The sequence below is a fragment of the Ascidiella aspersa genome, chromosome 8 (assembly GCF_963924565.1).
Source record: "Ascidiella aspersa chromosome 8, kaAscAspe10.2, whole genome shotgun sequence".
NCBI classification, from domain to species: Eukaryota; Metazoa; Chordata; class Ascidiacea; order Phlebobranchia; family Ascidiidae; genus Ascidiella; species Ascidiella aspersa.
The window spans coordinates 5,010,973-5,024,253 of record NC_139454.1 but is presented as its reverse complement, the minus strand read 5'-3'; the positions used below and the strand labels follow the sequence as shown (position 1 = coordinate 5,024,253).

At 34.6% G+C, this 13,281-nt stretch overlaps 1 protein-coding gene across 1 annotated transcript; it reads left to right on the top strand.

Moving 5' to 3' along the window:
- Positions 1 to 258: 258 nt before the first annotated feature.
- On the top strand, positions 259 to 9,413 carry LOC146135299 (uncharacterized). The gene is made up of 10 exons (XM_083395375.1): positions 259 to 1,301; positions 1,858 to 1,967; positions 3,018 to 3,119; positions 4,008 to 4,152; positions 4,894 to 4,976; positions 5,750 to 5,919; positions 6,316 to 6,402; positions 7,046 to 7,245; positions 7,749 to 7,900; positions 9,196 to 9,413. Exons 1-10 carry the CDS (start codon positions 1,214 to 1,216, stop codon positions 9,334 to 9,336), a joined length of 1,278 nt encoding a protein of 425 aa, XP_083251501.1. The 5' UTR covers positions 259 to 1,213; the 3' UTR covers positions 9,337 to 9,413.
- Positions 9,414 to 13,281: the final 3,868 nt, after the last annotated feature.

Here is a 13,281-nt window from a genome sequence, read left to right as displayed (position 1 = left end):
AAGAATAAATCGTAGGTAGTAAGACATTTTAATTTTTGTATTTTGGAGCATAATGGTTGGAGGTTGTAGTAAGACGTAATACGAATATCAAAGCCCATACAGAAGTAGGTATCATTTTGGACGTTTCGAATAACTCTTTATTCATTTTCAACATCATCTTTATTCATTTTCGATGTTGAAAATGAATAAAGAGTTATTCGAAATGTCCAAAATGATACCTACTTCTGTATGGGCTTTAATATTCTTATTACGTAATTTTTGTATTGTTTCCCACAAAATATAATTCTGACTTGTTTACTCTTTACGTGAGTTCAACTTTGAACATAATAGGTTATTTTTGAACATCACAAGGTTATTTTGATGCAAAGGATTACGGACGTTCGAAGACTTTGATGAAAGTCGTTTGATGTCACGTTTAACCGTTTTGGTATAAGTATAACAATAGTTGAACTACGCATAACAGCGTAATGTTTACTTGACTTCCCACCGTATATATTTCATTTCACGTGTAGTTTAAAAGTGAAGGAATATTCAACATCCGATGTTGAAATTAAATTTAAATGGCCTGAATTAAGGCAGCAACTATCACAATTTTTTAAAAGTGATAAAAAAACTAAGATGCATATACTAAACCAAATACTGACAAGAACAACTATAAAATTAAACTCATGAAGTTAACGACGTATTCGTGGTTTTATTGTTTAGCCGATGGAGGGTTTTTGATCTGTTCTGTTGGTTTATTATTGTTTCAGTTGAAAAAACTTGGTCGGTTGAAATGGTTGAATTCTGTTTTGTTTTTTTATTGACCATGTCTGTTGTCTCGTTTACGTAATTATGTTGATAAAAAAATTCTTCGAATGTGATGCGTATTCCGAAAACGATAAGTTCAAAATCGTCATACGCATGCATGTGCGTAATTATGCACCTTCTAAGCTTAGCTGTCTGAAGCCCAATCAATCTCCGTGATTCTATGAGAATTATTATAGATTAATACATAACGTAAAGGAAACTACATCTGCAGTTTTGTGCGGACGCCAAAAGTAGTTAATGATTTCATTGAGCGGAACAAAACTTATAAGGAGAATGAACGCAGCGGTCGCGCTCTGGGCGTAATTGCGCAACATACTTGCGTTACCTGAAAAAGGCTTTGGATTAGTTTCATGACGAACGGGTAGAGTAACTGAATGCAGCCTTCCGCCGTTCAACTACTAGAATGACTGTCTATAAAGTTATTATTCTGCTTAGCCTTGCTGTTTTTGTCTATAGCTTCAATTACGTAACTGAGCAAACAAATGCAATGGGTAGGTACTTTACAAAAATTGTAAATAAATCTATGCTGGTTTGTTGGGAGCGTGATTAAAAACCAACCAACCAACTCGGTTCCTAACGCCCTTCCTTCGCGCAACAGAGTATAATGAATACACTAAAAATAATAAAGTTTAAACGGTATCGCTGTGTTAGACTATAGAAAGACAACTTTTGAGTCATATTATATTTAAGTTTCGAAAAGGTCAACGTGAAAAACCTAAAATGGTAATCGAGTCAGTTAACCTTAAATATTTACGAAATACATGTTATATTAAAAAATGTAAAGATTACAAGTAAATGCCATTTGAGACATAAAAAACAAGGAAAATAAGATATTGAAAAGGAATATTTTTTAGGGTAGGAGAAATTTATAATCCAAATGATGAAAGTTAGTACTAATCAAAAGATGAAGGTAGTACATATTTTCGATTTATAAGCTTTAAAGTGAAAAGATAAACTTTAAAGACATATCTAGACGAGCGACAAGTATACATCAAAACTAATCTGTTAAAGGTGTTAAAAGATCTTGTTATTTTTATGTTGTTGCAGAGGTTACGAAAATCAATGAAACCGGCCCAAGTGGAATTATTATTCAGCCTCCAATAAACTTGTGGTTGGGATCTAAGCACCAATGGTTAATTTCGACCCCTGTCAACACGGTTTGTATTACGCTAGTATCTAATATATTTGTCAAGTTGATTTTTTAACTTTGTAGAAATTAGAATAGATCAATAAGACAGCATTTTCTTTATTTGCGTGTGGTATATCTCTTTTGATCCTTAGTTAAATAAATGTCGTTGAACGAAATGCTATTTTTGACTTAACGTAAATTAATCGAGTCACACTTTTTTTACAAAAAAATATAATTAAAATTAACAATCGCCCTAGCTACACGCCAAAGAAGTAAATACACATATATAATTTTATCAGTAATCTAATCCAATGGATGGTGCGCATTGAAGTCTCGCATGTTTGTAGTCAGTGTTGTAAAGACTTTCAAACTTTTTATTAAGTGCACTTAAGTCACTCTTTTTAAATGATTAGACTTGACTTAAGACGTTCTGGTAAAATAGCTCTACTTAACTAAGTCTTTTAGACAAAAGACTTAAGTTGGACCTAAGTCAATAAGTCAAAAAAGTGTTTTCATTAACATCATTTAATAAAATTGAGCAAGTTTTGTACTTCAACAATTGAAATGCTACATGTTGTTTGCATGGTATTTTTATAATTGCTCAAAATTGGCGGGTTTGCCAATTTCGGTATTTTGTCGTTTTATTTTTATATTAGTGATTTGACTTGGAGATGGCTTGCTTTAAAAATGACTTGACTGGAACTTGATTTGGACTGTGACTGGACTTCAGTTATTTAAAAAATGACTTGACTGGAACTTGATTTGGACTGTGACTGGACTTCAGTTATTTAAAAAATGACTTGACTGGGACTTGATTTGGACTGTGACTGGACTTCAGTTATTTAAAAAATGACTTGACTGGGACTTGATTTGGACTGTGACTGGACTTCAGTTATTTAGCAAATGACTTGACTGGGACTTAGGTCATTTCAAAGTGACTTGTTTGCAACACTTATAGTTGTGCAAGTAGGATATTTTTTTTTAACTTAGCGGCTCACTTCAAAATCCTTGTGGCACATTGGTGTACAACAACACATACTTTGGTTATTGCTGCTCTAATTACTCTTATATTTGACAGAAAATCTCCTTTTCGTTCGACAAATTCGATCTACCAGAATCGGACGGGTGTCGTGAAGCATATGTGGAGATTTTTGATGGAGACAGTACGTTTGACAGAAAGGTTAGTTCTGCTCAAGCCTAGATCTTTCTAAAGCTGTTCGAAACAAAATAATTGTAACGAGGCCTAGAAATAAGCACTGTCATTTAACCTTACACGGTTTTAATTTTTTTACAAATACAGTTTTGTCTTGATGTCGAAGCTAAAAGTATAACTGTTAATTTTGTCGTACAAGTATTTCTGCTTTGATTTCTTACACCGTTAATCAACGATACCATTAACAACGCCAAATAAATATGCTAGCAAACCGTTTCGAGCAGCAACTGAAGTTTTAACGCAATATTCAAAAAATATTTAAAACGCAAAAAGAAATTGACTAAAAAAATGATAAAACTACATTCATAAGTGTAGCAAATTTAGCAATGACTACATCGTTTGTGACGTTGCAGTAAATGGTAATTGAATGTGTGGCATGCCTGTGAACGACTGTTGTGGTACTGCTTATAAATGCTACAAAAAATATTAAAAGTAAAATATTTATGAACGTTTTTTTTTGGGGGGGGGGGAAGGGGGGGCATGGCAACTGAAAATAAATCAAGGACTGTACTAAACAACATTTTTCGCGGTGCACATGCCGTCGTTAATATAACCATAAAAACATGTTTGAATTAGAAAATTACAATCGACGAGCAAGAAATAGATAAGCAAAGCTGTCATGTAGTAAAACAAGTTAACATTTTCATGCTATTTAAAATCTAAAAAATCTAACGCAGAATGTTGAACAGGCCTTCTTACATTTATTTATTGTAAACATGCATTATATAGTTGCACCAAACTATGTGACCCACATATGTTTAAGTGTTACTTTATAAGCACCTGCCGAAATTATTCCAACAGCAACGTATCTGACAAAAATAGCGAAAACAAAAAATCGTGTTCATTGGTCGACAGATCTTCCCAACGAAGTTGTGTGGAAACAACCAGCAGCTTCATACAAAAGTAAGCGGAACCGGCAGCTCGATCGTTCTTGTGTATTTTGCCACTAAAGCCAAGTCTTTAATGGACTTCAAGTTCCTGTGGACATCCGACGCCATAGGTGACTTAAAAATTGTTCATTTTCAAGCGATTATAAAATAAACGATATAGGCTATGCCCATTTTGACTTGGACTTAAATTTGATTCAAATTAAAATTATTACTTTTATTTTATCTAAATCTAAAATTTTTTAACTAGAATTATCTAGTTGTCCAAGTCTGGTCCAAACTACCTTTAACTCTTACCTACTTAGAACGACTGCATTTTGGGCAACTCCTTTTTTATTTTAAAATACATATGTTCGCAACAACTATAATGCTAAAATATCGCAACAATGATTATTTAGGAGTAGAATCTTATCCTAGGATGGGGACACATACTTGGATGTATTTATTTCGTGCTTTAATTTCTGTAAGCAATTCGAATTATTTTAGTTTAGTTTTTTTAATACTGTAGCGTATCCAAATTTATTAAGCACAGTACGCGACATGCAACACGCTACCGTTTATTTTGCCGTGCTGATGTCGATCATTTACAAGCGGACGCGTGTTGCTCTGGACTCATTTAAAAACAAAACTAGATTTTAGTATAGCCTATGTTACTTAAAGGTGTAGCCTGGTGTTCATATTTTCTTAGTATAAGAAAAGCTGTGGGTTAAGTTCAGTCCAACCGTAGTTTTCAGTGGTCATGATTCCGGCTTTCTTTAATACGAAACTTGCTATATAATTTTCAATAACATGGTGCTGATACTCTGTAAAGACCATTACTGTATAATATGAAATTAAATGATTAGTTTTTGCAGAAAACTTGCACAACGAAAAAGCTAAGAAAAAAACGAAAGTAAAAGATTGTACCGGACCTCCACCAGATTCCAAAGTGTTTCAGGTTATTGTATGGTTTCTATCTACGTATTTTGTTCTGGTATAGTTGCCGTCTATAAAGAACATATTAAACGTGTTAAAAGCATTTTAATTAAAGTAAAAACTATGCAAAAAACTACAAATAGACGAATTTATACAAAGTGGCTTTTTTTCAAACCATGTAAAACAGTATTTTTTCGAAGTAATACAAATACATAAACCTTGTAGCATAATATTTATGAACAATATAGCATAAACTTTTTGATGTGCCACAGTTTTGAGAATCACTTCCCAACCGGTGCGCCATGGAAGGGTACCAGGCACGTCGATGGCGAAAGAAAAAATATTTTAAAATACCAAACAAATACGTTTTACTTTCCCTTTTGGCTCAGCTCATTGGTCCCCAGTACTTTCAACATATGGAAATATGAAGCCCATTTAACAAAAACTGCGAGCAATTCGAGATAAATACTGGTATGTCCGAAAAAATGCGCGCTCGCTTTTCTTTTTGAAGCGCTCTACATGTGCATCCTAAAAGAACAAAAGCTGATAAAAGCTGGCCTGCACTCTAAATGGATGCTTAATTAAAACTAACTTTCGAGAAAAAAAAATTGGGGTGGATTTACCAGACTGTTTTAGCAAAACATTATTAGGATTGTAACAAATGATTTAGGTTTGCAGAATGAGTTAAACCTTAAAAATGTTTTAAAAACCTACTTTATGATTCATTTTATCGCTGATAAATTCACGTTTTCTGCTTCAACAAGGTAAGAATGTCGAAAAAACACATTTTTTCAGACTTCCGAATCGGTCATTTGGAGTCAAAACGAGGGATATTGGCCTTCGGTTGCCATTATTACAGAAGACCAACTGACGGTCAAAAGGAGTTACGACATGTGTTGCCAGGGTATTATCATATCGTCAACCAAAATTCTAACGTCCTGGGGATGCGTAAGGTATTTGAAAAGGTAATTTTGTTTTGCTTTCTTAATACTCTAGTCTAGCAACTAAGCTGTCGATAGTTTTTCTTGTTAAGGTAAAGCATAATCTTAATTACTAATCTTATGAAATGTAATAAACATGGGGCATCGAAACATAAAAAATTTAACTAACAAAGTCAATATACTAGGAGTTTCCGAACAAACTAAAGGACAGAAAACAAGTGGAAAATAAAGTTTAGCTTACAAGCTTGGCCTAATTCAAAATTACAACTTAATTTAAGGCTGATTGGACTTTAATAAACAAACAATGCTGTTGTTTTTAGGATAACAGTAATTCACGTATATCGTGTGTACCAACTCATAATAGTTTAGTTTACGAAAACTTTGAGATTTTAGATTATGTTTAATTTTCTTTCTATGCAGTTACAAGGCCGTGGTTTACGTTGGCAAACAAGTTGCGAACACGGAGGAAACATCAGAGCAAATGCTTAAAGTGAAAAAGATTTATCGGTAAGAATAGAATGAAAACTGCATATTGTATATTGTGTTTGAGTCAGGAGAAAAAGTAAATAATTTTCTTAGTGGAACGATAAGAAATATGCTTACAGAAAAGCACGAAAATGTTTAAAGATGACGTCACAAAGTTACGTCATACTGAGTTTCTAAAACAGGTAACCTTAGAAAACTCGAGAATACGATATAATGCACAAACATGCAAGTGAAATCGTAGTGTAAATACAAGCAAGAATATGGTGGAATGGCCTGATAAAAAACGAATGCATAGCCTGTTAAAAAATAAAGTATTTTTGGTACAGTGTGTATTATCTGTATCTTTTTTTTTTACCTTGACGCCGTTGCAGCTTAATTTTAACACTGATTTAAGCCTAAACGTTATTAATCATTTTTAAGGAGAGTAAATTAAATCTTTAAGTTTTTGTACATAAAATGTTATTGAAAATCAAAGACGCGTCCGGGTAAAATACTTTTCTAAACTAGAAAAAAATTTTGAAAGACACTTCGAGCATGCTGCATGTAATTTCGAACGGTTTAACAAATAATGCCGATAACCATCTTGCCCTTTTAGTTATTTCCATTACCTGAAAAACGGCGTAGAAGCTTAATAGGACGACTAAAATATTATTCTTTGATTTAGGATAGCAAACGTAAGCGAAGCTGGTGATTCGGGACTTGCGGTTCTAGTTCTAAAGGACAAATTTGTGTCAACGCCATACGTGAAACCAGCTTGTCTGGAAGCCGGCAGCAAGGCGTCCAGTGGCTCAACTGCGTCACCCATTGACCAAACGAACAAGGTCATCGAAGGACGGTGCTTTGTTGTGGCGTGGAACATATCTGGTAAATTTGCGTTTTATAATTTCGTATCTGGTTCTCTTCTTCAAGGGCTACAAGTCGAAATGAACGGCACAAATTTGAGAAGCTTTCAGTTTTGATAAATATAGTTCCTTTGAAACACTTTGAAATTATTGACTTTGTTTGGATTTTGTTTCAGTTTGTGATGTTCGGCTTACGGTTACGAAGATTTAAATTGTGAACATTTTCAGCATGTAATAAACGTTAAGAAAGCAATAAATAGCGCGTCAAAATTCTAGATTCGCACGATTGATTCATAATTACTGAAATTTTTACTTTAAATGTTTGGAGAACGAAAATAATGCTATTTCGTCAGTTCTAAAATGTTGCTTTTAAAACAATTTTAAAATCAGAATAAAAAATTACCTTGTACACATGTATTGTTCAAACAAATTTTAGTATAGCAATGTTTTAAAATCTTATTAAATGCGTTTGTTTGTGATGCCGCGGTGCGTCTGTTCAGCGAATAATTGACTTTCCTCTCATAGATCAAACAGGACCGCCCTTGCCGCTGAAGGGCGCTGTGGCGCTAACCATGATCAGTCAAGCGGAGATGGCGAAGCTTACTCGAAGCCTCGATTACAAACCAACACAGGAAATTCAGTGTGGCATAATCGAGCAAAGAGTTGTAATGCCAAAGGTAAATTATCTCCGGTAGACACGAATGTATAGAGTTTAATGTACAGGCTATAGACCAGGGTTTCCCAAACTGTGGACCACGACGACTGCACAGGTGGTCCGTGGTGATATGACAAGAAATTACAAAAGTCACACATCGTACAGTACGTACCCTTTTCAAAGATATTTGCCGCAGTTATTCACAACTTAATGATTTCGAAAGCTTTTGCTATCCAGATCGTAAATCTTACTTGTTGGGAAACTAAGTGAAGGTAAAGGATAATTTAATTGTGAAATTATACTGCTATTAAATTTGTTGTTAAGTTCAGTAACCTAACTTCAATTGTATTGCGGTCCGCAAAATAAAAGATTTACAAGAAGTGGTCCGTGGTCCAAAAAAAATTGGGAAACCCTGCTATAGACTACAGAGGCCGAAAAGGCATTGTCGCACCGAAGCGTCACAAGCTTACAGTGGTTATGATTTTCAATTATCTTGCGCTATTTAAACGAACAATAGAACTTAACTTGTAATCCATGTTTTTTCAATGTTATTTCGTGTCAGCAATGATGTCATTGCTTATCGTTTAATCTCGTGGTAAATACGCAACTAAAATGTTTGTCTAAATACACTCCAGGAGATTGCGACATAGCGATTGGAAACAAAATAATTAAATTGGCCACAAAACAAATGAGAAGCCTAAAAAATAACATATTGTTTTAACGAAACGGCGTTTCAGACGGTTGCGGCTTATTTAAACCACAACGTGGCAATATTATAGTATATTAGATTAATTTGTTTATTTTCCACTACTTTCTAAATCAAAAACACGTTCATCAAAAATATTTAATAAAATAAGAAATCGAATCTTAGAAATCAGTATCGGAGCAAACAAATAAAGCTCACAGTTTAAAAACCTGAGTAAAACCAGGAACAAACATTTTGCTAAAGGATTTATTTCGCCTACGCTGGCAGCGTCAGCTCCTATAGTAAAGTAAAAAACATATATGAAAGCAGTATATAACTTTTAATCAATCTATACTGCTTTCTTATGTTTTTAACTGATGTATTAGTTTTTATGAATTTTATTATTACTTTCCTACGCTGCCAGTATAGGCGAAATATGTGTTCCTTGGTTTTAATCAGGTTTTCATTAATATTCGCGTCTGTGGAACAGTGATCCAGCAGCAAACAACCCGCTGCCAATGGTTTTGAATCCATAAAGATACGACCTTTTACAGTATCGAAAAGAAATCCATATTCGCCAAGCGCTTATTTCGCCATTGATACCACCACAATAAAAAGTATATTTTAAACAGACAATCGAAGGGGGATCCATTGTTTGTCACGCGCAACAGAAGTGGCGAACACAGGGAATTGTGAAGGAGGCCGAGACCTTGCCAGATGGAAAAACGGCCATTTTCTTTGCGCCAATTTCCAGACTTCTACTCGGAAAATAAAGGCCTGAGGAATTTTAATGGCGCCATAAATTGCCAGATAGGCAAAAATACAAAAACATTGCTATTAATACAAACTTATGTATAACATTTACATTTATTAAACACAGCTGTTTAGGTAACTTAAATTTCAGTTGTTATACAAAGATGTTTACAATGATTATAGAAATTACATAAAACGACCAATAAAAAAGGCTGTTATCTATATATAGCATCGGGGAGAAAATAAAAAATTCCTTTCAAGATCCTTGTTTTAAGTCATTGCTTGCTTCTAATTTTTATACATATCGGTGTAAAAGTGCACCCCTCTAAAAATGACTATAATTGTTAACTAATATCACCACAGAGCATAGTAGATACACTGCATGTATTGTTTAAAGCAGGGATGTCCAACCTTTTATGAAAATTGGCCGCAAATTGCCACTTTAGAAATTTCGATGGGCCGCAAAACCCATTAAATTAAAGGGGTGGCGTCATAAGTAACTCAACTTATAAACATCCATTCTTTGAGAGTGAACTTGTGCGCAAATATGCAAGTGAATGTCAGAAAGCGCGACAAATTGAATTTACATGCCGTATCATGCCATGGTACGACACCTTTGAAAAACACACATCTTGCTTAACAATGATAGCTGCACAAGCGTTCAATGGCTGTTAAAATGCGGCATTAAACTCAATTATAGTCTCAGAAAAAATATGAGATTAGGCCTTTATCAAAAACTGCGCGTTCTACACGTTTTTTTTTAATAGTCCAAACAATATTTTTGAATAAAGGCTACTGAAAGTAAGAATAAGTAGTGAGCCGCACGTGAACATCAGGGTTGGACATCCCTGGTTTAAAGGTAACCTCAATAGTCAATAGTATTTCTCCAATGGACCATCGATGCATTACCATTTCGAATATGAGAACACTATTCATTTGTACATAAAAATGATGTGTTATGTGTCGTTTGCTTTGAACTAACTGTATTACACTGTGCGTTGTTCATATTGTTTTAGATCATACAGCGCATAAATTTACATTAAGCTATATATATTTTATATACTAAACACTGCGATTTGCTCAATCTTATATTAATGTATCTGTTTAGAATCAACCTTGTTCAAATAAAGGTATTCAAAAATATTTTTTAATGTCGTCTTGGTTATTTGGATTGAAAGTTTGTTTTAAACATATTTTCTTAATTTTTTTTGTTTTGTTAACCGCCCGAAAATTCTTTTATTTCGCCTAGTTCAAAATGGAACATACCGATTAATTGATTCACCATGTTTACATTTTCGTATAAGTTTCCTCTAGTGAAGCGTCAGTTCCTTTTATGTGTTTTAGGTACTTTCACGTATGGTTACTAACTGTCTCCAGAAATATGTATTTATGATTAGCACGATAAATTAATAATCCGCAGGATAGCGCTAAATCACTTTGTGCTCTTGAATATTCCCGTACAAAGTTTTTGCTTTAAATCTGTTAGCGTTGATTGACTTTTTGGATGTGGTTTAAATATGATCTAGTTTGTAAGTTCAAACATTTATTCAACTTATTCTGTTCGCGATCTTGGGCAATATAGGTAGCTCACCAAAGACTGTCTTTATCGACCAATTTATTTTTTTACAATATAGTGATAGTGTAAGTCTGCTCTAAATTTTAAAAAGCCCAGGACATGTTCTTCTTGTATTATTCCGTTTAGTTAAGTTTGATAAAACTGGGAAATTTTTCACACAATAAAAAATGATTTCTTTTCCAAAGGGTTTCCAAAAGAGTTTTCCAAGGGTCGTTTTATTAATGGCGCATACCCTCACCTTTCAGCAAAACCTATTTCCATTTATTTTTTTCCCCTACCGCTAATGACATAAACCTTACAACTAAACATCTGTGACTCCACAAATACTTGCCAATAGCAATCGACAAGAGCTAGTTGTTTTGTGTTTGCTGCAGCTTTGTCGCTGCAAAGGTAGAATGCAAAGACATTTAGCTCGTCTATGAGTTGTCTATTGACTAGAGACGTGAGAAGTGCAATTCAATTAGTTTTAGCAAATGTCAATATACCGAAGTTTTCTCAGGTCCAGTCTGTGCGCTGATATATTCTATAATAATTTAATACAACATGAATGGAAAGCACAAGTAGTTTAGTCGTTCTGTTGGCAGCTTGTGTGCGAGAAATTATTTTTTGAATCCTGTTTATCGATTTCTTTATAAATGTGTCTCTCTCATTGCCATTATAAAGTCCACGGTCCGTAATTAAGACGTCCTGGATTCGAAAGTTGTATAATAGCAGGTATATGTATTTTTCTGTGTAAAATTTTTTTTCTGTTTCTGCGTAGCCTACCCTTAAATCAGGGGCGGGCACCATAGGCCCGCGATGGGATTTTGAGCGGCCCGCAGACAGTTTCCGGTCATACATGATAATGTGGCCCAGCAGTCTGCTTCCCCCACTACTTGCTTACTACGTCAAATAATAGTGAGTGCTAGTTATTTTTACGTTCTACTCCAGCCATAAGATCGAAATAACATCAACGTCGGAATAGCACACAGTTCGGAATAAGACCAAAATACGATTAATACCTAATAGTCGTAATACCGTCTAAATCGTCATAAACCCGTCGAAATAAGACCTTAATGACCAAAATCAAGCTTATAAAACACTTTACGTAACCCCAAACCCCACCCCTAAGTACATTACTAATTTCCTAATAATTTCTATCCTAACCAATTTCTAACCCCACCCATTCAGGGGTCAAAGCAGCGGCGCCACAACGGCGCTCTTCAAAAAAAGGCGCTCAAAATTTGACACCGAAAAGGGCCGATGCCATATCCATGGCCACCGATCGTCCCATAGCCTCTCACGACAGTTCCAGGCGTTATTTTGGCCATTTAAGCCTTATTCTGAAGAATTAAATACTTATTCCGACAGATTTATGTCTTAGTTAGACGATTAAGTTCTTATTTTGTCGCGGGTATTACTGCGTATTTGGCTTTATTTGATCGTTGGGGTTAATAGTATAAGGCAGTGGTTCTCAACCGCCGGTCCGCGTCAACTTTCCTGCCGGTCCGCCAAATATATTACAATTTTAAATCTCAATTTCAAAATGTCAATTTAGAACTTCGCCAGTTACGTAATCCGCAACATTGTTACGCAACAAAGAGTTAATGGTCTACTTTTGACTTTATTGTTCGTCACAATGCTGCAAGTTTTGTGCCTAATTGTTTAGGAGAACAAACTCATTCAAGTCTTAAACTTTAAGACCAGTTTTATGTGGAAAACTTTAATAGAACCACGTACAACACATATAATATCAAAAATACAGTAGCAAATTGCTCATTCAATTAAAGTTTCCATTTATGCTTTTAAGTTGCATACTTTTTTCGTAATTACATTTTGGGTAGATTTTGAGTTTTGAAGGTCCACCGGTCCGCGAAATTTGTTTTGAAATTTTACCGGTCCGTAAGCAAAAAAGGTTGAGAACCACTGGTATAAAGTAATATTGATTTTTCTGCTTTAAATGTTCTTGCTTTTTAGGTTTTATTGTGTGTTCCCAAATTTGATTTAGAATTCACAATTAATATTTTTCCTGGGATTTTGCCGAGAAACGTAAAGTTGCAAATTTAACAAGGATTGGATGACCAAGTATTTATACTCAAGTCGGCAAGAAAGCAGTATGTTTGCTGTGCAATGAAAGTGTTGCAGTGTTTGAAGAGTGCAACATAAGTCGCCATTATGAAACAAAATATAGGCCTAGGCTATGGCAGAGCAAAGCTAGGGGTGCGGTGGGGTACATATGTCCCAAGGCACAGCACGGGGGGGGGGCAAAATTAGGCTTACAGATGCCCAAATGAGGTTGCTTCTTCTTTAAATACAATGTTCTATTAAAATTTTAATTGTTTTTCCCATATAATAAGGTATGTTATGTTAATGTAGTAGAAAATGTGATCAAACACGGAGGAAGGGTCGC

Bases quoted from the DNA above. Each gene is read 5' to 3' on its own strand.
- LOC146135299 (XM_083395375.1), top strand. From the start codon at position 1,214: ATGACTGTCTATAAAGTTATTATTCTGCTTAGCCTTGCTGTTTTTGTC. The intron at 4,977-5,749 runs GTTATTGTATGG...ACATTTTTTCAG, and splicing joins CAGATTCCAAAGTGTTTCAG to ACTTCCGAATCGGTCATTTG. The intron at 5,920-6,315 runs GTAATTTTGTTT...CTTTCTATGCAG, and splicing joins TGCGTAAGGTATTTGAAAAG to TTACAAGGCCGTGGTTTACG.